Below are 23407 nucleotides of genomic sequence, written 5' to 3' on the forward strand. Positions count from 1 at the left end.
GTAGGACGCGAGGGGTGCCATTTGTGCGTGCGCAGAGTCCAGAACTAAAGCAAGTACATGCGCAAAAGCGTTTGGGCGCATGCGTACACCCAGGCGTCGCCAACCCAGGGTAGACGACTGGGCGGAACCAAAGAGACAGTTGAGTAGCCATTGGGTAACGGCAAAGTAATTGGCGCACAGCTCTTCCAATGAGTTACAGGAGACGGGGAAAAGATGGAGGCGTGGAATCCCCTAGTTGCAGCGAGTGTTCTGCACTACCGAAGCACGCCCCTCTCGGTCCGCCCCCTTTAATGCTGGACCTCCTACGTCCTGATCGTTTCTCGGCTCCCAGCGGCGTCTACTTCCGGGTCAGAGCTCAGACCTAGGGTGTAGAGAACAACCTTCCGGAACAGGCAGGAATAGTCGAAAAAGGATAGCGTCGTCTTTCTTAAAGTGACAGGCTTAAAGCAATTGGGGCAGCCCTATCCAGAGGTTCTGAGGGCGACTCAGCTATTCTGAATCCAATCGTGGGCAAAGTTCTGGACAAGTCTCAGGATTCTGCCAATGGGGAAGGGATATGAAGAAGCGGATTGTTTCCCAGGTGAGGAGAAGAGCAGAACCTTAGACAATCCACTCCAAGAGCTTGAGGTGCAGCCAGTTCCGTCTGTCCTCCAGTCTTCCCCACCCCATCCCACTAGCTCTGCGAGGCAGAGCTTTCTTGTACTCATATCATATATGAAAAGAATGGCCGGGCGCGGTGGCTCACGCCTGTAATCCCAGCACTTTGGGAGGTCGAGGCGGGCGGATCACGAGGTCAGGGGTTTGAGACCAGCATGGTCAACGTGGTGAAACCCGTCTCTACCAAAAATACAAAAATTAGCCGGCCGTGGTGCCACGCGCCGGTAGTCCCAGCTACTCGGGAGGCTGAGGCAGGAGAATCGCTTGAACCCGGGAGGCAGAGGTTGCAGTGAGCTTAGACTGCGCCATTGCATACCAGCCTGGGTGACAGAGAAAGGACTCCGTCTCAAAAAAAGAAAAAAGAAAGAAAGAAGGAAAATAATGAGGCTCAGAATGGATGGATCGCACAGTCCCACAACTTCGCAGCCAACACCAGACTTGGGTTCACCCCCTTCCCAAGTGTGGTTCTGTAACCCCGTTTTGCTGACGCCAGTGCGGATGCAGAGGACAGAGATGGCCCATCCTTAGCAGAGACCAACCTGCACCCTGGCCAGCAGAGCACGCAGCTGGAGGCTTTTCTTTCTATATCTCAAAGCCTGCTGTGATGGGGAATCTGGTTCTGCCCTTTCCCTCCTCTGCCTCTCCTGGCCCGCCTACCCGGGAACTCCCCTGCTGGAGCCTCTGGGAGGGGAGCGGTGCAGGCCGCCCGCGTCATCTGATGCTGTTTCCTGCAGGAGGGAGAAGAGCGGAAAAAAGTGAAACTCCACCCTCCACCTCTGCCTCCCGCCCCCGAGGCCAAAGTACAAAGGGAGGAGGAAGAAGGGAGCGGGGTCGGAGCCGTCGGGACCAAAGGAGCCGGGGACAGGAACAGGCAGTCTGGGCCCAACTGTGGACGCTCCCTCCACCCCCGCGCAAAAAGACCCAACCGGAGTTGAGGCGCTGCCCCTGGAGGCCCCACCTTACGCTTGGCGGGGGCCGGAGCCAGGCTCCCAGGACTGCTCCAGGACCGAGGGAAGCTCGGGCCCCTCCAAGCTAGCCATGGTGAGGCGTCGGAGGCCCCGGGGCCCCACCCCCCCGGCCTGACCACACTGCCCTGGGTGCCCTCCTCCAGAAGCCCGAGATGCGGGGGGCCGGGAGGCGACACTCCTGGCTCCCCAGAGAGGCGTGGGTCTGGGGCTGAGGGCCAGGGCCCGGATGCCCAGGTTCCGGGACTAGGGCCTTGGCAGCCAGCGGGGGTGGGGACCACGGGCACCCAGAGAAGGTCCTCCACACATCCCAACGCCGGCTCCCGGCCATGGAGCCCTTGAAGAGCCTCTTCCTCAAGAGCCCTCTAGGGTCATGGAATGGCAGTGGCAGCGGGGGTGGTGGGGGCAGTGGAGGAGGCCGGCCTGAGGGGTCTCCAAAGGCAGCGGGTTATGCCAACCCGGTGTGGACAGCCCTGTTCGACTACGAGCCCAGTGGGCAGGACGAGCTGGCCCTGAGGAAGGGTGACCGTGTGGAGGTGCTGTCCCGGGACGCAGCCATCTCAGGAGACGAGGGCTGGTGGGCAGGCCAGGTGGGTGGCCAGGTGGGCATCTTCCCATCCAACTATGTGTCTCGGGGTGGCGGCCCGCCCCCCTGCGAGGTGGCCAGCTTCCAGGAGCTGCGGCTGGAGGAGGTGATCGGCATTGGAGGCTTCGGCAAGGTGTACCGGGGCAGCTGGCGAGGTGAGCTGGTGGCTGTGAAGGCAGCTCGCCAGGACCCCGATGAGGACATCAGTGTGACAGCTGAGAGTGTTCGCCAGGAGGCCCGGCTCTTCGCCATGCTAGCACACCCCAACATCATTGCCCTCAAGGCTGTGTGCCTGGAGGAGCCCAACCTGTGCCTGGTGATGGAGTATGCAGCTGGTGGACCCCTCAGCCGAGCTCTGGCAGGGCGGCGCGTGCCTCCCCATGTGCTGGTTAACTGGGCTGTGCAGATTGCCCGTGGGATGCACTACCTGCACTGCGAGGCCCTGGTGCCCGTCATCCATCGCGACCTCAAGTCCAACAACAGTGAGTTTCTGGCGGCCTGGTTGCGGGTGGCATGGCTCTGGCACACACCTGCTCCCAACCTTCCACTGAGCCTAGCTTAGGGTCTGCTGCAGGTAGGAGCACTCGCCCTAGGGGGTCCCAGCTGACCAGGTGCCCATGGGCTCAAGCTAGCCCCCAAACAGAGCTCCAGGCACCCAGAAGAGTCTTCCTGTCCCAGCCTCAGAAGTCCTTGGCCCCAGCCTGCAGCTGAGGTTTGGACAAGTTAAGAAATTGGGATTTCTCAGGTGGGCCATAAGCATCCTGCCCAGCTCTGCCTCCCACCTCAAGGAAGTCCTCTGGAAGCTCGCGCTCCCCATCTTCTCCTCCCCTAAATTCATATTCGTAGAGTTGGTGCTCTGTCCTCTCCTGTCATCATGGGCAGCTCCTCCAGAACAGATATCTCAGAGAGAGAAGCCCTCCTTGGCAGTCAAGGCCAAGGCCAGGGCTGGAATTCTGGCCTAGCCCTCCCTGGCTGCATGACCTCTAGCTCGTTACTCAAACTCGGAGCCTCAATTTCAGACTCTGTAAAAAGGGAGAGTGAAACAGCTCAACAGCCTGGGCAAGCCTGACCTGCGATCCCCAACCCGCAGCGGGTCTTCAGCCATGGAGATGGGCATTTGAGGGCTGGATCACCAAGAGGGCCTAGCCTGCAATCAGTGCTTGGGGTGGGAGTGCTGGGCTAGGGGAGACTCCATCTCCCACCATTTTAAGCCCCCAACACGCTTTCCATCACGGCCCAAGAGAAGCAAGTGGTAGCTTCAGAGGGCTTCCTGGTGCGCGCAGCATTTAGAGAGCGAAGGCATGGAAGCAGGACCTAGCACACAGCAGGGACCAGGAGCAGGGGCCTCCTAGAGCCCAGGGTGCAGGCTGGAGAGCAGCAGTAGGAAATGCAGGAGGGGCCAGGCTCAGTGGGGTCACTGGAAAAGCATGAGACATTCTTAGAGGGGGGTCCATGTGGATATTTTGAGCCTCCTAGCCTGGGCTGACCATGGACAAGGGGCTTGCAGGAAACAGAGTGCTGAGCCCCAGATATCCAAGTTCTTGCCAGGGCTGGAGGAGCCAGGGGAGGCCTGCCAACCACCCCACCCACTCTTCTCATCCCTTGTAAGGTGCAGTTCCCACCTCTCAGCCTCAACCCTGGGCTCTATCTAGGGACCCCCACTACCTGCCCCAATCTGAGGGGGATTCCCCGAAGGCGCAGGGGGAGGGGACTCCCATCTTCTGTTTTTCCTCCGTTTTCTTTCCAGAAAAAATGGAACAATAGCCCAGGCCCCTGCTCCCCACCCTCCCCACTGCTTCCTGCGTTTCCTGCTGCCCTGAGCCGGCTTCCTGTCCCTGCTCCAGCCCCTGCTCCCTCCCTAGCCCAGCTGCCTGCAGGGGAGGAAAGAGCTGGGGGTGGAGGGCTTGCAGGAGGAAGGAGCCTGGAACTGCTGCCCCACTCCCCTCTAGTTCCCCTGCTTCCCTCTCAGAGTCTGGGAGTTGGTGGTAAAGGGCAGGCAAGGTGCCCTCAGCCTCCCTGAGCCTGGCATTTAACCTCGGAGACCCCAGTCTTAGGCCCAAGTTGCTGTCTGCGGGATTGGGGTGGGGGGAGTCCCTGGGCTTGGGGGGGCACAGGCAAGAAACAATGGCATGATTTTCCTGGACAATGGGGGCCTTGTGAGGAAGCCTGGCGGGGAGAGGAGGGGGAATTCTCCAGGCCCACGAGTCACAGGACTGACCAGCCAGCTCGGCCTGGGCCTGACCTCCCCCAGTTCTCCCCAAAAGGACTCCCCCTCCCAAGTGGGAGACCTGGCCCAGGCCTCCCAGAAAGGAGAAGTAGGGACCACAGGAGGGAAGAGGAAGAGGCGTGAGCTGCCCAGGCCACTCCCAAGCCCCACAGAGGCCAGCCTAGGGAGGGAGCTGGTGGCCAGGTCCCTGTCAGAGGCCAGGGAGCCCTAAAGGGGCACTGAGAGCTTCCCCTAGCTTCGGGGTCTCTGGCCCATTCTCCTCTGGGTGACCCCTGACCTCCCATGCCTGGGGTCTACATCAGACACCGGAACAGCAGCTGGAGTTGGGACAATTGAAAGCACAGAGAGGCAGCTTGGAGAGAAAGCAGAGGATGGGGCTTAGCGGCTGGCAGAGCCGGGAGCGGGGAGGTAGCAGAAAGGCCACAAGCACAAAGAAGTCCTGAAACTTTGGGTGAGTTGCTGCCCCTCTCTGGGCCTCAGATTCCCCACCTGAAAAAGGTGGAGAGTGGCTACTCGGCCTGAGATACTGGAACAGCACTTCGCCAGTCTCGGATGCCACAAGTGGCTGGAGACCGGGCCAAGCAGCAGCAAGTGTTGGTCTTCAAAGAGGGAGTTGGGCCCTGGCACCAGGGGAAGTGCCCATTTCCACTCCACCCACTGCCCCAGCCTGCTGCGTTTCCCCTTTGGAATGAGCTTGTGCGGGGCTTGCTAAACGGTCAGGTCCCCAGCCTCCAGCAGCCAGACCGGAGGCTATTGTGAAGCTGGCAGTAAGGAGTGACAGAGGAGGGAGAGGAGAGTGGAGATACGATATGAGCTTTAGGACAACTGGCCTTTAGGATGCTTCTGCCAGGTGGCAGCCCCCATGCAAAAGCTTTAAAAGTGTGGTCTTGTTTCGTGCTCGTGACAGCCGTCTGAGGAGGGTTTTGTTGTCATCCTCGGCTTGATGAAGTGTTCAGGATTTGGCTCCAGGGTCTGGCTCAGAGGAGTAGGTGGATTTTGAGACCATTCTCTGGATTAGGAAAAGTTGCAGGAAAATCTACTGGGCATGCCGGGATAGTAAAGGTGGTCATGGAGGACACCTGGACATTAGGTAGAGCTGCTGAGGGGTAGCTGAACCAATTCGTCTGGCATGGAGTTGCAAATGTGGAAGATGCCAGTAGGGAGAGGGAGCTGGTACCTGGAAGAGGCTGAGTCAGCCAGGGGGCTGCGGGCAGAGGTTGAGGAGAGGCCATGCTCTGAGAAGCACCAGCGCTGAAATGGCTGAAGGTAGAGGACGCAGAAACAGCCAAGCAGCCAGGGGCTGTGGGGGCTGAGGACGGTGGGGCAGCGGGGACGGCTGGCAGCAGTGCGAGATGCCTCCTCAAGGCCCAGGTGGGCTGGCCAGCAGCAGGATCAGGGCTTGTGGCTTTAAGCCCTGAAAAATGAGCACCCTGGTTCTGCCACCTCCTCTGGGAAGTCCTCCCTGACTCACCAGGCTGTATGAGGTGCCCTTCCCATCTGCTCCACCCTGTGCCCTATGCTGCCCCCATGACAGTCGTGTCACATGGGGCAGGAGAGCTGAGAGGTGTGCCCTGACACGGGTCCAGAAACATGGTTGACTTGATATCGCTTCTCTTCCACAGTGCAGTTGGCTGTAACCAGCAAATAGAGGGGCCTTCAGACCCTTCCTGACTCTATGACTTTGTCCTCTTTCTATTCCTCAAAAACTTCTCTCACTTGAGTCATTCCTGTCCTGGTGAGAGATTTGCAAGTTGCTGCTTCTCCTCTTTGTACCAAGTACAGTGGCCCATTTGGGTTAAAGCCACAAGCCCCTGCCACGTCTGACCATCCACGCCTACATTTACCCCAAGCTCCTCCTTTGTGGCCAAGAACCATCACTTTCTTGGACCCCACCCTTTCTCTTCCCTTCCAGCTGCATCGGTAGGTATCTTTTGGAATCTTTGCCTTGGAAGTGGCTGCACTTGCCACAGTGTGATGTGGGCACTTGGGGCCTGTGGTACCTGCTGGGCTTCTTTTCTCACCAAGAACTTCCCTCTTGCTCCCCACTCCAAGGGGGGTTCTCATTCACGCTCCTGCCTCAACAAAGTGACAGGACACTCACAGATCTCTCTTGAAATCAAAGCCATAAATGCCCAGGCCAGGCGCGGTGGCTCACATCTGTAATCCCAGCACTTTGGAAGGCCAAGGCAGGTGGATCACAAGGTCAGGAAATCAAGACCGTCCTGGCTAACATGGTGAAACCCCATCTCTGCTAAAAATACAAAAGATTAGCCGGGCGCGGTGGGTGGCAGGCACCTATAGTCCCAGCTACTCGCAAGGTGAGGCAGGAAAATGTCATGAACCCGGGAGGCGGAGCTTGCAGTGGGCGGAGATCACACCACTGCACTCCAGCCTGGCTGACAGAGCGAGACTCCGTCTCAAAAAAAAGCCCAGAGTTGCTACCTTGCCAATTTTGTTTCAGTGTAGTCTTAGGGAAAAGCTAGAACACTGATTTCAGAGCCACACAGACCAGGTTGTAATCTCTGCTCTATTTGTTGTATGACCTCTGCCAAGTCATTTCCCTGCTTGGTTTCCTCATCTGTGAAACATGAAAAATATTATCTAGCTCATAAATGGTTTTGAGTGCTAGGGCTGAGTGTGAAATGTCTGTCGTCGACCAGGTGCGGTGGCTCACGCCTGTAATCCTAGCACTTTGGGAGGCGAGGCGGGCAGATCACCTGAGGTTGGGAGATCGAGACCAGCCTGATCAACATGGAGAAATCCTGTCTCTACTAAAAATACAAAATTAGCCGGGCATGGTGGCACATGCCTGTAATCCCACTACTCGGGAGGCTGAGGCGGGAGAATCGCTTGAACCCGGGAAGTGGAGGTTGCAGTGAGCCAAGATGGTGCCACTGCACTCAGCCTGGGCAACAAGAGCGAAACTCCATCTCAAAAAAAAAAAAAAAAAAGAAATGTCTGGCTTCAAGTAGGTCCTCAAGATCTAGACCAAGTCACCTCTGTGCCCCCAGGACCCAGCCAGGATGTCCATCAGATGAGTTTGCTCCCAGCTCTTACCCTGTCCCCACCACCTGATCCTGGAGCATCCACAATCTAGCCCCTCTTCTCTAGTTTTGCTGCTGCAGCCCATTGAGGGTGACGACATGGAGCACAAGACCCTGAAGATCACCGACTTTGGTCTGGCCCGAGAGTGGCACAAAACCACACAAATGAGTGCCGCGGGCACCTACGCCTGGATGGCTCCTGAGGTTATCAAGGCCTCCACCTTCTCTAAGGGCAGTGACGTCTGGAGGTGCGGCCCTCGGTGGGGCTGGACAGGGGCTGCTACGGGGCTGCAGAGGGCAGAGGTGGCTGCCTAAGTCTAGGGCTGGGCCAAGTCCAGGGACAGGGATCCAAACCACTTAGCTCCTAGTTGCTTTTGGGTGAAGTGGCAGTAAGGGGGTATGGGTTGGGAGAGAAAAGGGAACACAGACCTGTTGTCTCGCCCACAGTTTTGGGGTGCTGCTGTGGGAACTGCTGACCGGGGAGGTGCCGTACCGTGGCATTGACTGCCTTGCTGTGGCCTATGGCGTAGCTGTTAACAAGCTCACACTGCCCATCCCATCCACCTGCCCCGAGCCCTTCGCACAGCTTATGGCAGGTAAGAGGACGGGGCGGGGGGAGCAGGTGAGGGGCAGAGCTCCCTGGTCCAGGACATATCCACCCACAGACCCCTTCTTATTCTGTCCCCGCTGCACGCCGTGCCCCTAGACTGCTGGGCGCAGGACCCTCACCGCAGGCCCGACTTCGCCTCCATCCTGCAGCAGTTGGAGGCGCTGGAGGCACAGGTCCTACGGGAAATGCCGCGGGACTCCTTCCATTCCATGCAGGAAGGCTGGAAGCGCGAGATCCAGGGTCTTTTCGACGAGCTGCGAGCCAAGGAAAAGGTGCGAGGAATCAGGGGACCCAGCGTTGGAAGGAGTGTCTTCCTGATCTTCCTGGGGCAGAGTCGGGGCGGGCGCCGCCGGGATCGGTGCCAGGTGCCAGGCTGACCTCTTCTCCTTCGCTGTCTCGGGCGCAGGAACTACTGAGCCGCGAAGAGGAGCTGACGCGAGCAGCGCGCGAGCAGAGGTCACAGGCGGAGCAGCTGCGGCGGCGCGAGCACCTGCTGGCCCAGTGGGAGCTAGAAGTGTTCGAGCGCGAGCTGACGCTGCTGCTGCAGCAGGTGGACCGCGAGCGACCGCACGTGCGCCGCCGCCGCGGCACATTCAAGCGCAGCAAGCTCCGGGCGCGCGACGGCGGCGAGCGCATCAGCATGCCACTCGGTGAGGGGCGGGCCCCGGGGCATCCTCCGCCATTGGCTGCGAGGGCGGGGGGGTGGAGCCAGGTCTGTGGGCTGAGCGCGCTGGGATTGGTTTAGGGTGTTGTGGGTGGGCCCGAGAGGTGAAGGCTGGGAGGGGTGGGGCCAGGAGTGTTTTTTTCTGTCTGTGGGCGGGTTCTGGCGGAAGTATTTGCATGTCGGTCTGGGAGTAGGGGCGACCGGGAAGGGGTGGGGTTCACGAAAGTTCTGGGAAGGTCTAGGGGGCGGGGCGGGCCGGCGGCCTGGCATCTCCGACGCAGACGAGTAGCTTTCCTTATCCAGAACCAGCGGCTCAAGAAAGCAGTGAGGCTGGCAACAGTCTCATAGCCACCGTGCCGCTTCCTGTGCGGCCTGGGAGCCGGCCTTGGGCCCCTGCAGGTTGGGGTCCTGGCTCTCCTTCATCGCAAACCTGAACCCTGCTCCCCCCAACCTAAACCGCAGACTTCAAGCACCGCATCACCGTGCAGGCCTCACCCGGCCTCGACCGGAGGAGAAACGTCTTCGAGGTCGGGCCTGGGGATTCGCCCACCTTCCCCCGGTTCCGAGCCATCCAGTGTAAGAAACCTCGCCTCTCGTGCCCCTCTCCGCATCCCAGCCCCTTATTCTCTTTCAGACCTTATCCTTGGAGGGGATCCCACTCACTATCCCCTCTTTCCGTCTGCCCCCAGGCTCCCTGCCCTAGGTCTAGACTGTTAACTCTGAACTCCCCAGGCAGCATTAATTGTACTTATTTTTTTAGTCAAATAATTGTATGACACTATGTACTACTAATTTTTTTAAATGCTTTACTAATATTAATATCTTGCAATAATTCTATTAGGTTGCTATTTTTATTGTTAATCCAAGTTTTACGGATGAGAAAAGTGAAAAAAGTAACTTGCTACACAGTTAATAAGTGGAAGAGCCAGAATCAAACCCAGGCAGTTGGTGTCCTTGTCTGTACTAATTACTAACTAGCAAATGTTAGCTGAAGGGCTAGATGAGATGCCCCACCCCACTGTGGGGTGATAAACCCAAACCCATCTATCTTGCCCAAAGCTCACCCTGGGAATGGTACAGGGCCCACCCTCCTCTCCATACTGTAAAGGTTACCCCTGAAGCCTGACTCTGATGATGGAGGGAGGATAAAGATTATCTCCAATTCCATCGGTTTCCCCTGTAGTGGAGCCTGCAGAGCCAGGCCAGGCATGGGGCCGCCAGTCCCCCCGACGTCTGGAGGACTCAAGCAATGGAGAGCGGCGAGCATGCTGGGCTTGGGGTCCCAGTTCCCCCAAGCCTGGGGAAGCCCAGAATGGGAGGTGAGTACCTGAGTACCCCCCAAACCCAGCATCATCTGCTTTCCCCAAGTCCTGGAATTCCCAAAGCACCCCTCCTTGTCCTCCCATCACCAGGAGAAGGTCCCGCATGGACGAAGCCACATGGTACCTGGATTCAGATGACTCATCCCCCTTAGGATCTCCTTCCACACCCCCAGCACTCAATGGTGAGTGGCCTTCCTCCCTCGGCAGAATCTGGCTGAGTTCCTTCCGTGGGCACCTTGGGGAGGCCATGAGAGGTGAGCAGGCAAAGCAGGAGTCCTGCCCTGGTTGCTCTCATTCTAGAGACTAGGAAACCAAGGCTGAGACAGGACAGAACTGATCTTGGAACCCGGGTCTGACCTACAGGCCCACGATCAAGCAGCATACAGCCCAGGCCTCGGCTCGGGGCCCAGAGTCTCATCCCCTTGTTCAGAGCTGGCCTGTAAGAAGGCTCTTCCCTGTGCCTGTGGCAGCCCCTGTACCTTTAGCAGGCTCCAGGGAGAAAAGAAAGACAGGAAGCCCACCCAGCCTTTGGTACCAAGGCAAGCTGGGCCCAGAGAGGGGAAGGAATCAGCCTGTGTTGGGTAGAGCCAGACTAGTGTCAGCCACACTGTGCTGCTCGGAGTCCCTTCTGGGAGCCTCTAGATGAAGAAGAGAATGAGAAGGCCGAGCAGGCAGGATCCAGGACCATTCTCACCACATCCAGGATAGCTCCGGGCCTTTCTGTTCTCCGTGATGGTAACTGCCCTACTGTGCCAGGCATTCCCTCCAAGCATTGATGAAGAGGGGCTACTATTACCCCATTTTACAGATAAGGAAACTGAGGCTCTGAGAGGTGAAGTAACCTACCTTAAACCCCCAGCTGAGGATTTGAACCCAGAGAGACTTCAGCTCCCATGCTTGTAGTGAGCTCAGAAGCTTTCACGTGAAGAAAGGGCTTCTCACATACAGACTGCTTAGGAAGCCAGAGGGTCAGGCAGAGAGCAGGGCTCCAGCATTGCAGGGAGGAGGGCTCACTCAGCTCAACACTGCCCAGCTCTGACGGAGGCCAGAAAGTTACGGCCTCCCTTGCCTGTGAGTCCCTGTGCCAACCTAGGGACCATCCTCAGAGCCCCCACACCTGCTGCTCACAGCCAGAATGTAGGACCCGCTTAGCCGCTCTCAGAAGAGTCCAGTTCAGCAAGCTGTTTAAACTCCTCCCATCCCACCCAGCCCATCACCTCTACCATTCCCTGAGCTACATTCGATAGCCATAACAACAGCTAACCTTTGTTGGGTCTCTTCTATGTGCCAAGCAGTTTTGTGAGGGGAGTAGTAGTATTGGCCTCATTTTACGAGGAAACTGAGGCACAGAGCGATTAAGTGGTTTGATGTAAGGCACCCAGTAGAGCAGAGATTTGAACCAAAGACTGTCTGTCTGACCACAGAGGCAGAGCCCCAGGCCTCCATCCGCCCCGCCATTTGCTGCTCCAGCAGCTGCAGTGCCCCCAGCATCCGTCCTGCAGGGACTGAACTGAGAACTGGAAGGCCAAGGGGGCTTCCTGAACTCACTTGCTCTAAAATGTACCAGGCCAGATGGGCCAAAGGAGAACTTGAGGGCCTGTCAACCCAGGTGTGTAGGTTGAAGCAGGTCCTGACTATTCCACAGAACCGTCTGGCCCTGAGCTCCCAGAAGCAGGGGCACAAGGGGTCTGGACCCCATCGTTCTCAAGCTTGCCCCATGTTTTTTTATCCAAAGAATTTGTTAATTATTTATCAAGAGAAACTATTAGCTCATATGTTCATGAATAGTTCAGGTCAGTGACAAACTTCTAAGTAATTCAACCCAAAGAAATTCTTCATAGGCCGGGCATGGTGGCTCAAGCCTATAATCCCAGCACTTTGGGAGGCCGAGATGGGAGGATCACGAGGTCAGGAGATCGAGAACATCTTGGCTAACACGGTGAAACCCCGTCTCTACTAAAAAATACAAAAAACTAGCCGGGCGAGGTGGCGGGCGCCTGTAGTCCCAGCTACTCGGGAGGCTGAGGCAGGAGAATGGCTAAACCTGGGAGGCGGAGCTTGCAGTGAGCTGAGATCCGGCCACTGCACTCCAGCCTGGGCGACAGAGCGAGACTCTGTCTCAAAAAAAAAAAAAAAAATTCTTCATATTCCAAAATCACTTTGCATTCTGAGAGATACCAGCCTTCCTCATCTCCTCGAAATATTTCATGGCATCATAACTTTGTAGAAGTCTGTGCCCGTAGATATCTGAAATGCCTTCTTTCTTGGTTCAGCCACAGCAAACTGAGAGAGCCGCAGCCCCCAGGGATACAACGAATGCTCCCACAATATGAAATTGCAGATGTGTGGCCAGAAGGCCACCTGCCTGAGGTTTCGTGAAAGCACTGGAAACTATGGTAGTTACTGTTCTTGATAAGAGTCTGTCAGCCTCAACACCAATGCCCTTCCTGGCTGATAAAGAAATGGATTGCCACTTGCCCCGAAAGGATGTCAGCTGCTGCAGCTCAGTGGCTGGCTGAGCATGTGGTTCCCCAGCCCAATTCCACACTCCACACACCATCTGGGTCCGTGAAAATACATGACATTGACCTCACAGCCACCCACAGAAACCCAGTTAAGAATCAAAGAATGGGGCCTCACAGAGATCCCAGACCCTGTGAGATGGTCCCAGGCATAAGCCACACCACTGGAGAGCCACACACCCCATCACCCTGTCCCAAGCAGGCTGTTCTGGCCCCTGGAGAGCTGGTTGCAAGGAGTGGCACATTGGCAGGGTACACTCAGCTACACTGATTGCAACTGCCCTGTGAGGCTTGTTGCCTTGGAGTCAATAACTACGTGGCTGTGTCCTCCCTATAAGGCCCCACGGAAGCAGTTTCACCTCTGTCTATCTTTGGGTCAAGAAGAGTCATGCAGCTTTCTCCTAAACAACAGAGTTGCTAACTCTTGCTGCCAGGAAGTTTAGAGGCAGATTCAAATCCTAGCTGGATTATGTTGACCAAGTCACTTACCCTTCAGAACCTCAGTTTCTCAGGCCATTGACTGCAGGAACTTCTGTTCATTCTCATTTTGTCTGCTGGACCCTATCTTCTCTTCCCTTTGTCTCATTTCTCTCTTTTATTAGTTAAGACAGAGTCTATTTCTATCACCCAGGCTGGAGTGCAGTGGCACAATCATGACTCTCTGCAAACTCTGCCTCCCGGACTCAAGTGATCCTCCCACCTCAGCTTCCTGAGTAGCTGGGACTACAGATGCATGCCATGTTTGGCTAATTTTTGTATTTTTTGTAGAGATGGGGTTTTGCCATGTTGCCCGGGCTGGGCTTAAGCCTCAAAGTGCTGGCATTACAGGTGTGAGCCACCACAGCCTCCCAAAGTGCTGGCATTACAGGTGTGAGCCACCACACCCAGCTTTCTCTTGCTATTTTTGTTTTGTTTTATTTTTTGAGGAGTCTTGTTCTGTCACCCAGGCTGGAGTGTAGTGCTGCGACCTCAGCTCACTTCAGCCTCCACCTCCCAGGTTCAAGCAATTCTCCTCCCTGAGCCTGCCCAGTAGCTGGGATTATAGGTGTGTGCCACCATGCCCAGCTAATTTTTGTTGTTGTTGTTTTTGAGATGAAGTGGTGTTCTGTTGCCCAGGCTGGCGTGCAGTGGCACAATCTCAGCTCACTAGAACTTCCACCTCCCAGGTTCAAATGATTCTCCTGCCTCAGCCTCCCATGTAGCTGGGATTACCGGCATGTGCCACAATGCCCAGCTACTTTTTGTATTTTTAGTAGAGACGAGGTTTCGCCATGTTGGCCAGGCTGGTCCCGAACTCCTGACCTCAAGTGAGCCGCCTGCTTCATCTTCCCAAAGTGCTGGGGTTACAAGCGTGAACCACCGGCCTAATTTTTGTATTTAGTAGAGACGGGGTTTCACCATGTTGGCCAGGCTAGTCTCGAACTCCTGACTTCAAGTGATCTGCCCTACTTGGCCTCCCAAAGTGCTGGGATTGTAGGCATGCGCCACCGCTCCCAGCCTCTCTTGCTTTTTTTTTTTTTGTTGAGATGGAGTCTTGCTCTGTCACCCAGTCTGGAGTGTAGTGGCGGGGTCTCGGCTTACTGCAACCTCTGCCTCCTGGGTTCAAGTGATTCTGCTGCCTCAGCCTCCCAAGTAGCTGAGACTGTAAGTGTGTGCCACCATGCCCTGCTAATTTTTGTATTTTTTAGTAGAGACAGGGTTTCACCATGTTGGCAAGGATGGTCTCGATTTCTTGACCTCGTGATCCGCCCGCCTTGGCCTCCCAAAGTGCTGGGATTACAGGTGTGAGCCACCGCAGCCAGCCAGCCCTTGCTTTTTTTAAACATGATTTCCCCTCTTCTGTTTAAACTCACTGTAAATGATCAGTTCTTCACCAGCGAAGTGGGGGTGATAACCTCACGTGGTTGGTGCAAGGATTATAAAAATGGATTCTTCATCAAACAAGGATTTGCTTTTTTTTTTTGAGAGAAGTCTCACTCTGTCACCCAGGCTGGAGTGCAGTGGCGCGATTTTGGCTCACTGCAAGCTCCGCCTCCTGGGTTCATGCCATTCTCCTGCCTCAGCCTCCCAAGTAGCTGGGACTATAGGCGCAGGCCATCACGCCCAGCTAATTTTTTTGTATTTTTAGTAGAGATAGGGTTTCACCGTGTTAGCCAGGATGGGCTTGATCTCCTGACCTCGTGAAACGCCTGCCTAGGCCTCCCGAAGTGCTAGGATTACAGGCGCGAGCCAGGGATTTGCATTTTAAGAGCCAGGCATCAACATGTTAAACACTGCCTTGACCTCATCTGATGAAGGAGGCAGACTCACAGACAAGTCCAGTAGCACCTGTATGAGGCATAACATGAGCAATAACTATGCAGGTTCAGGGAGATTTTGGGAAGGCTTCACAGAGGAAGTGACATCCCAGTGGGTCTTGGATGGTACGTAAGAGGTCACTGAAAGCTGAGGTGGGAAAGGTCAGCCAGCCAGAGCAAACAGTGTGTGCACAGGCATGCAGCTCACCAGACCCAAGGAAAAGGCAACCTGGCTGAACTCTGAGAAGAGTTGAGAGCCAAGGAGTCTCAGGACTGGGGCTGCGGACAGGGGCCAAGGCACATGGGTCAGTAGATGTTGATTGAATGAATGAGTGAATGAAGCTGGAAGTGATGGGTAGTTTTTAAGCAGAGACCTGTCTTTAACCGGTTTGCATTTTAGAAGGATTCCCTTGTTCCTTCAGTGGTAGTGGTCGGGGTGGGAGTTGGGTGAGGTAAGAGGCAGAGAGTCTGAGTAAGGGTTGTGGCTGACAGAAGGGACTGTCAGCTGAGTCCTGGTTCATAGTAGAAGTTCACTTTTCCCAGCCTTATATTTCTTCCTCCCGACATCCAACCTGCTTTTGCACTCCAGGCAGGAGGGGAAAGGCAGAGGGAGGAGGCCAGACTTTCTTATAGAGCCATAGCAGATTCTAGAGCCAAAATCAGTGCTTGTGAGAGCCCATCCTAGAGGCCCTTCTCCTTAATGAGCGGTTTCCCCATCCCTGCCCAAGTGATCTAGAATGGAGTCAGGCCAACCCTAGACTGGAAAGTGGGACACTAGTGTCTTGAAATCTAGGGCAGAGTCTGGTTGGGAAATGGTGGAGAGCAAAGGCTCTACTGCCCTTGCCTGGGGTGAAGCCAGCTCCACCTTTCACTGGCTGTACAGCTCCGCGCAAGCCCTCAACCTCTAAGCCTGGAACCCCCGGGCATGAGGATCAGACAACATAATGCCCCTATGTTATTCAGCTCAGGCCTGGCACAAATACCTACTCTGTAAATTAGCTGTGACCTTGGGCAAGGTACTGACCCCTCTGAACCTCATTTTCCTCCTTTCTAGAATAGGGACAGGGATTTGTGCTCCTCAAGGCGGCCATGTACATTAGAGTTGACTGTGTGCATCTTACAAGCTACAGCTGGAGTGGGGGTGGGTGGGCAGAAGGGGCAGGGCTGCCAAGCCAGGAAGCGGGTGGGCACAGAGCACAGGGCGCCGGTCCCAGTCAGTGGGACCTGCCATGGCCCTGGACCTGGAGGTTGCCCCTGGCAGGCCATGGAGGCCCACCGTGACCTGGCCTCAGCCCTGCCTCCACTGGGACTGCCCATCCATCTTTGGGGTCTGGGTCACTGGCTGCCGTCAGGCTTTGCTGTCGCTTCCTCCGCCTGCATTGCCCTCCCCTCCCAGCACCCATCTTGTGAAAGGCCGGAGTGTGGGTGCATGGTAGGGAGGCCGTGGGACCTGTGGGACCAGGGAAGATGCTGGTAGAGGGCAGAACTCAGTTCCAAGACCGCAGAGAGGTCCTGGGCCCTCATCCTGAAGATGCATCAGCCATGCCGTCACCTGTGCCGCCTCCGCCCCGCAGGTCACCCCCTACGGCCTAGCCTGGAGCCCGAGGAACCCAAGAGGCCTCTCCCCGCAGAGCGCGGTAGCAGCTCTGGGACGCCCAAGCTGATCCAGCGTGCGCTACTGCGTGGCACCGCCCTGCTTGCCTCCCTGGGCCTCGGCCGCGACCTGCAGCCACCGGGAAGCCAAGGACGTGAGCGTGGGGATCCCCCCACAACACCCCCAACGCCAATGCCCGCGCCCTGCCCGACCGAGCCGCCCCCTTCCCCGCTCATTCGCTTCTCGCCCAAGACGCCCGACTCCCCGCCCACTCCTGCACCCCTGTTGCTGGACCTGGGTATTCCTGCAGGCCAGCGGTCAGCCAAGAGCCCCCGACGTGAGGAGGAGCCCCGCGGTGAGTGGCCTGAGGCCGGCCTGCTTCGCGGATGGGAGATGGGGGTCCCCAGGGAGGGAGGAGTGGCTGGGGACATGCAAGGAGGCAAGGCCAAGACCACAGTCATCTACTGGACCCTGAACCAGGCGCTTGGGATACTGAAGACCATGTAGGGAGCAGAGTTCTAAATTCAGCTATCACGTGGTCCAGGCAGGTGGGGGCGATGCCTGCTGTGAAATAACAGAAGTAATCAAGGCCAGGCAGTGGTGCACGCCTGTGATCCCAGCACTTTGGGAGGATCACGTGAGCTTTGAAAGGTTGAGGCTGCAGTGAGCCGTGATCATGACACTGCACTCCAGCCTGGGCGACAGAGCATATATGTAGTCATAATAGTAGCAAACTCCTGGTTCCTTAACTTGTGTCAAGTACTCTTTACAAGGCTTTCCCGAGATGGTCTCATTCAGTCATAACAACCACAGAACTAAGTGCTCTTAGATGCCCATTTTTAGATAAGGAAATTTAAGGCACAGAGATGAAGGGACCCAGAGCTCCCACAGCTGGTAAGTGGCAGGGCCGGGACATACAGGCCGGCCTGCTCCAGAGGCCTCACTCCTAACCATTACGAAAAAACAGAGGCACGCAGAGCAGGAAGGGCCGTAGAAGTTGAGTCAAGTAGCTCACTGTGCAGATGGGGAAACTGAGGCCCAGAGCAGGGCAGTGTATCTTGGGGACCTCAGGAGTTGTTGGTTGCCTGACCTTGTGCCCCTCCTATATCTCACAGGAGGCACTGTCTCACCCCCACCCGGGACATCACGCTCTGCTCCTGGCACCCCAGGCACCCCACGTTCACCACCCCTGGGCCTCATCAGCCGACCTCGGCCCTCACCCCTTCGCAGCCGCATTGATCCCTGGAGCTTTGTGTCGGCTGGGCCACGGCCTTCTCCCCTGCCTTCGCCACAGCCTGCACCCCGCCGGGCACCCTGGACCTTGTTCCCAGACTCAGACCCCTTCTGGGACTCCCCACCTGCCAACCCCTTCCGGGGAGGCCCCCAGGACTGCAGGGCACAGACCAAAGACATGGGTGCCCAGGCCCCTTGGGTGCCGGAGGCGGGACCTTGAGTGGGCCAGGCCACTCCCCCGAGCTCCAGCTGCCTTAGAGGAGTCACAGCATACACTGGAACAGGAGCTGGGCCAGCCTCTGCAGCTGCCTCAGTTTCCCCAGGGACCCCACCCCCGCTTTGGGGGTCAGGAACACTACACTGCACAGGAAGCCTTCACACTGGATGGGGGGCCTGCGCCCCCATACCTGAAACCTCCCAGCTCACCTGCCCTACTGGGGCCCGACACTGTACCCAGCTGGTTGGGAGGACCAGAGCCTGTCTCAGGGAATTGCCCGCAGGGGTGATGCAGGGAGGAGGGGAGGTGCAGGGAAGAGGGGCCGGCCTCAGCTGTCACCAGCACTTTTGACCAAGTCCTGCTACTGTGGCCCCTGCCCTAGGGCTTAGAGCATGGGCCTCCTGCCCTGGGGGTCATCTGGGGCCAGGGCTCTCTGGGTGCCTTCCTGCTGCCCCAGCCAGGGTTGGAGTATTAGCCTCGGGATCCAATGAAGCCAGAAGCCAAATAAACTCAAAAGCTGTCTCCCCACATGTAGCCTGTCACCTTTCTTGGACGTAACCAGGTGACCCAACCTATCATGCAACCATGGTGTCCTGATGCCCCAACAATAGGCAGTTCCTTGCCTTGCACTGCATCCCTCTCCTGGGACCAGATCCACCAGCCTTGGTGAGTCATTCAAGGCTTTTCTCTGCCAGGTGTGGTGGCTCACTCCTGTAATCACAGCACTTTGGGAGGCCAAGGCCGGTGGATCACATGAGGTCAGGAGTTCAAGACCAACCTGGCAACATAGTGAAACCCCATCTCTACTAAAAATACAAAAATTAGCCAGGTATGGGGGTGCATGCCTGTAGTCCCAGGTACTCTGGAGGCTGAGGCAGGAGAATTGCTTGAACCTGGAAGGTAGAGGTTGCAGTGAGCCAAAATCGCGCCACTGCACTCCAGCCTGGGCAACAGAGCAAGACTCCATCTCAAAAAAAAAAAAAAGTGTAGGCTGGGTGCGGTGACTCATGCCTGTAATCCCACACTTTGGGAGGCCGAGGCGGACGGATCACAAGGTCAGGATTTCGAGACCAGCCTGGCCAATATGGTGAAACCCCGTCTCCACTTTAAAAAAAAAAAAAAATGCTCGGCGTGGTGGCGGGTGCCTGTAGTCCCAGCTACTTGGGAGGCTGAGGCAGGAGAATAGCTTGAACCCAGGAGGCGAAGGTTGAGTTGACCAAGATTGTGCCACTGCACTCCAGCCTGGGCGACAGAGCAAGACTGTCTCAAAAAAGATAAAAAGTAGTAACTTCCACCCACCTCCAAGCATCGTGACTTGCCATGGCATCTGGCACCCCTGACAGTTCTCTTCACACTGCCATGGGGGCTCTGGCACTCCCACACCATATCCAAGGGCAGGGTCCCTTCCTCGGCCTCTGTCCTCAGCCCCTCTGAGGTTAGAGGAGTTGGAACCCAGGCCCCGCTTGCCCTCTCCCAGGTGCCCCATGGCAGCCAGACTCTGTCTCTATAGTTCAGGGGCAGGGAGTCAGGAGGGCAGGCACAAAGGGTTCTCGGGAAGAACTGGCAATCAGGCTCAAGGGTATCATCTGCCCGGGTACTCTGGGCACCCTGGAGTCCTCTCCCTACCTCCTACCCCTGCCCTCACCTGATCCTTCCCAGCTGCCACCATTCCTCTCCCATCATACTACCCAGGCCAAAATCACTCCATCCAGGACGCCTACAGTAGCCCAGCGTAGGTCTCCCTGGACCACGTTTGTCATGTGTCCTTATCCTCCCTTCACTCCCAACTCTCCCCCGCCACAGCCAGCCCTCTGTTCCTCTCACACCCCAAGCTCATTCCTACCTTCACCGGCCTCTTACTCCCCAGCTGAAATGTCACCTCCTTAGCGGAGCTTTCCCAGTGAGAGAACCCCCGCTCCCTACAGGCTCTCCCATCACCCAGGGCATTTCCTTCATGGAACTCATGACAACGAGAGGTTGCCAGTTTCTTTGCTAAGAGGTTTCTTGTGTAAACACCAGGAAGGAAAGGACCTGTGCCTGTCCTCTTCCCTAAGCACTTGCTGAAGGAATGAATGAATGCAGTATGGGTGCCTGAGTGAGCAGGACCTTGAATAAGTGTGAGGTCCTGTCTAGGCCTCAGCTTCCTCCACCGCCTCCCCTCACCGCAGCCACCTACCCATCCCCACCGTCCCAGCTGCTGTGAAATGGGCAAATGTCTTGCCTCCAGAACCTGGGAGGGGTGAGGCAGCTCACCTCCCTCTGTTCACACCCCAGCCACCCCAGCCGGGTCCCAGCTACCCACAGAGCACCTCCTCCTGGCCCAGCCCTGCCCAGCCGTTCCCAGGTGCCTGAGGTGGAGCCGCCAGCTCCCACAGCACCCCAGCAGCCTGCCATGGGGTGTCTAAGGCCCTGGGCCCGATATGGGCTCCTGGTTGTGGCCCACTTACTGACCCTGGGGCTTGGGGCTGTGTTGTTCCAGGCCCTGGAGGGGCCTCCTGCATGCAGGCTTCGGGCTGAGCTCAGGGCAGAACTGGCAGCATTCCAGGCAGAGCATAGGGCCTGCCTGCCACCTGGAGCACTGGAAGAGCTGGTGGGCACTGCCCTGGCCACCCAGGCCCATGGGGTCTCCAGCCTGGGCAACAGCTCAGAGGCCAGGAACTGGGACCTTCCCTCAGTCCTGCTCTTCACTGCCAGCATCCTCACCACCACAGGTAAGAGAGCCTGGCAGCCAAGTCGGGGGGCACAGCTCTTGAGGCCATCGCTCCCTGGGGTCCCTGGGGTTCATGCAGCCCTTCCTTCAGCCCCAAAGAGCCAGACGGAGCCCAGGCGCTGTGAGGCCCAACATCACAGCTGGGGCTCCCCACCAACACACCTCAACTGGTGCCTCCACTTCAGCTGCCAGGAAGGGTGTGGCCTCCCCAGTCCCACCCCAGGCACCCTTTGAGACCCAGGAGAGCTGCCCAGATGCCACAGCCTGTGGCCAGGTAGGGGAGACAAGACAGTGGAATGGATTCTTAGATGGAAGCAAATAGAAGGAACCTGGGAAGGACAGATCAGGACCATGGCCTCAGGTGGAGGAGTGAGGGGAGATAGAGGAGGAAGCTGGCATGAGATGCTCGCAGAGCAGGAGGGCACAGACTGGGATGAGGGAGTTCTGCAGAGAAATCGTGCCCAGGGAAAAGCAGCAACAGGACCCACAGCCCTGGGTTTTCGTATTTTTTGCCCCACAAAGTGTCTCAGTATTTTTTGAATTGGAACTTGTATTTCCAACTTTTTTTTTTTTTTTTTGAAACAGAGTCTGGCCCTGTCACCCAGGCTGGAGTGCAGTGGTGCGATCTCGGCTCACTGCAACCTCCACCTCCTGGGTTCTTCTCCTGCCTCAGCCTTCTGAGTAGCTGGGATTACAGACGTGCACCATCATGCCCGGCTAATTTTTGTATTTCTAGTAGAGACGGGGTTTTGCCATGTTGGCCAGGCTGGTCTCAAACTCCTGACCTCAAGCGATCCACCCACCTCAACCTCCCAAAGTGCTGGGATTACAGGTGTGAGCCACTGTGCCCAGCCTGTATTTCCAACTTCTTTTGGAAAATCAGGAAACCTACTCACACTGAGCCAGAATCCCTGCAAGGCAACATCCTGACAGGAGCAGAATGGGGCCTGCCCTTTGGAAACAGCTCACACTCTGCAGTGCACCCCTGTCCCCACCACTCCTGTTTGTCTCGCATCTGGCTCCAATAGGCATGTGCGTTTGCAGCTCTGCATTAGCTGATGCTGTTCTCCCAGCACACTCCACGCTTCCACCCCTCCCCACCTGGCACATGCCCTCTCTCCTCCATGCTGCCTCTTTGCAGCCCTTCGTGATTTTCCTGCCCAACTCCCCCACCAGAGCTGGCAGGGCCTGGGCTGACTCAGATAACAGCACAAAGCCTGGCACACAGGACTTGACACACATTTGGGGAAAGAGTGGATGATATTCCACCAGCTGTGGAATCAGGAGTATCTGTTAAGGGCAGTGCAGTTCTCAGAATTGTCCCAGCTACAAAAGGCTTGAGGAACTGTCTTCTTTCATCCTTTCATTTCCCAAAAAAGAAAAATGGCCCAGAGAGGGTAAGGGATCCCCTGACCAAGGAGGAGCAGAGTCAGCTAGAACCTGGACCTGGCCAGTTCAAGGCCGCCAGAGGGCAGCCTTCTGCAGAAGGCGGTATTGGGATAGGCAGGGACCCCAGCAGACACGGCACTCAGAGCTCTCACTGTCCACTGACTGTCTCTTCTCCAGGTTATGGCCACATGGCCCCACTATCACCAGGCGGAAAGGCCTTCTGCATGGTCTATGCAGCCCTGGGGCTGCCAGCCTCCCTGGCTCTCGTGGCCACCCTGCGCCACTGCCTGCTGCCTGCGCTCAGCCGCCCAGGTGCCTGGGTAGGTCCACTGGCAGCTGTCGCCGGCCAGGGCTGCGCTGCTGCAGGCAGTTGCACTGGGCCTGCTGGTGGCCGGCAGCTTTGTGCTGCTGCCAGCGCTGGTGCTGTGGGGCCTTCAGGGTGACTGCAGCCTGCTGGGGGCCATCTACTTCTGCTTCAGCTCGCTCAGCACCATTGGCCTGGGGGACCTGCTGCCCGGCCATGGCCGCAGCCTGCACCCTGTGATTTACCACCTGGGCCAGCTCGCACTTCTTGGTAAGTCCAGCCACCTAAGAGCGTGTGGGGGAAGGGGGAAGAGGAGCCTGGACTAGGACTCCCATAAATCATTGGGGGGACTGGGCCTTGCAGGTGGAGGGACCCCACTCCTGGGCACGATGTGGGAGGGGTAGTTGAAGAGCTCTGGGAGGTGGTGAGTGGCGCCAGCTGCCAGGGCAGGTCACCGTGTTGGGAGGTGGGCAGGGAGTATCACCAGCACCCAGGCGCTGCCCCAGCACCTTCTCCTCCCCAGGTTACTTGCTTCTAGGACTCTTGGCCATGCTGCTGGCCGTGGAGACCTTCTCTGAGCTGCCACAGGTCCGTGCCATGGGGAAGTTCTTCAGGCCCAGTAGTCCTGTGACTGCTGAGAACCAAGGTGGCATCCTAGGGCAGGATGAACTGGCTCTGAGCACCCTGCCCCCCGCGGCCCCAACTTCAGGACAAGCCCCTGCTTGCTGAAGCGTCAGGTGACCGAGTTCAGCTCCCATAAGGTGGCGGCACCTAAGGAGGAAGCAGCCAAGAGTGGCTGGGGAAGAATCAGGAGATGGGGCCGCGGTGGGGGTGGGCGGGAGGCCTCGGGGAATACTGTGTTAATCATAAAATGAGCAACCATTTCGGCTGTTTTCAAGTATTTCTAATGGGACTTCCCTGAGCCCCCGGCCACCATCTGGGGAAGGCCGAGGTCCAGCCTCCGCTGGCCCTGGGAACCTCGAAGCCGCACCAACCGGCTTAGGATGGCAGAGCCGCCCTCCTCAGCCTCGGCCCACTCTCCTCCGCCTATTGAGAGCCCAGGTGG

At 57.2% G+C, this 23407-nt stretch overlaps 2 protein-coding genes across 2 annotated transcripts; both read left to right on the forward strand.

The window, feature by feature from the left end:
* Positions 1-1459: 1459 nt before the first annotated feature.
* Positions 1460-18462, forward strand: MAP3K11 (mitogen-activated protein kinase kinase kinase 11). Its single transcript, NM_001257468.1, is given in 10 exon segments — positions 1460-2690; positions 7547-7727; positions 7927-8075; positions 8186-8361; positions 8496-8739; positions 9216-9329; positions 9937-10072; positions 10166-10257; positions 16469-16843; positions 17604-18462. Coding segments are annotated over 10 exon segments (2544 nt in total). The 5' UTR covers positions 1460-1951; the 3' UTR covers positions 17942-18462.
* A 738-nt stretch (positions 18463-19200) lies between these two features.
* On the forward strand, positions 19201-23223 carry KCNK7 (potassium two pore domain channel subfamily K member 7). Its single transcript, XM_015113791.3, is given in 4 exon segments — positions 19201-20649; positions 22215-22359; positions 22361-22611; positions 22865-23223. Coding segments are annotated over 4 exon segments (1101 nt in total). The 5' UTR covers positions 19201-20150; the 3' UTR covers positions 23071-23223.
* The last annotated feature ends 184 nt before the right edge of the window (positions 23224-23407 follow it).

This window comes from Macaca mulatta, chromosome 14 (genome assembly GCF_049350105.2).
Source record: "Macaca mulatta isolate MMU2019108-1 chromosome 14, T2T-MMU8v2.0, whole genome shotgun sequence".
NCBI lineage: Eukaryota > Metazoa > Chordata > Mammalia > Primates > Cercopithecidae > Macaca > Macaca mulatta.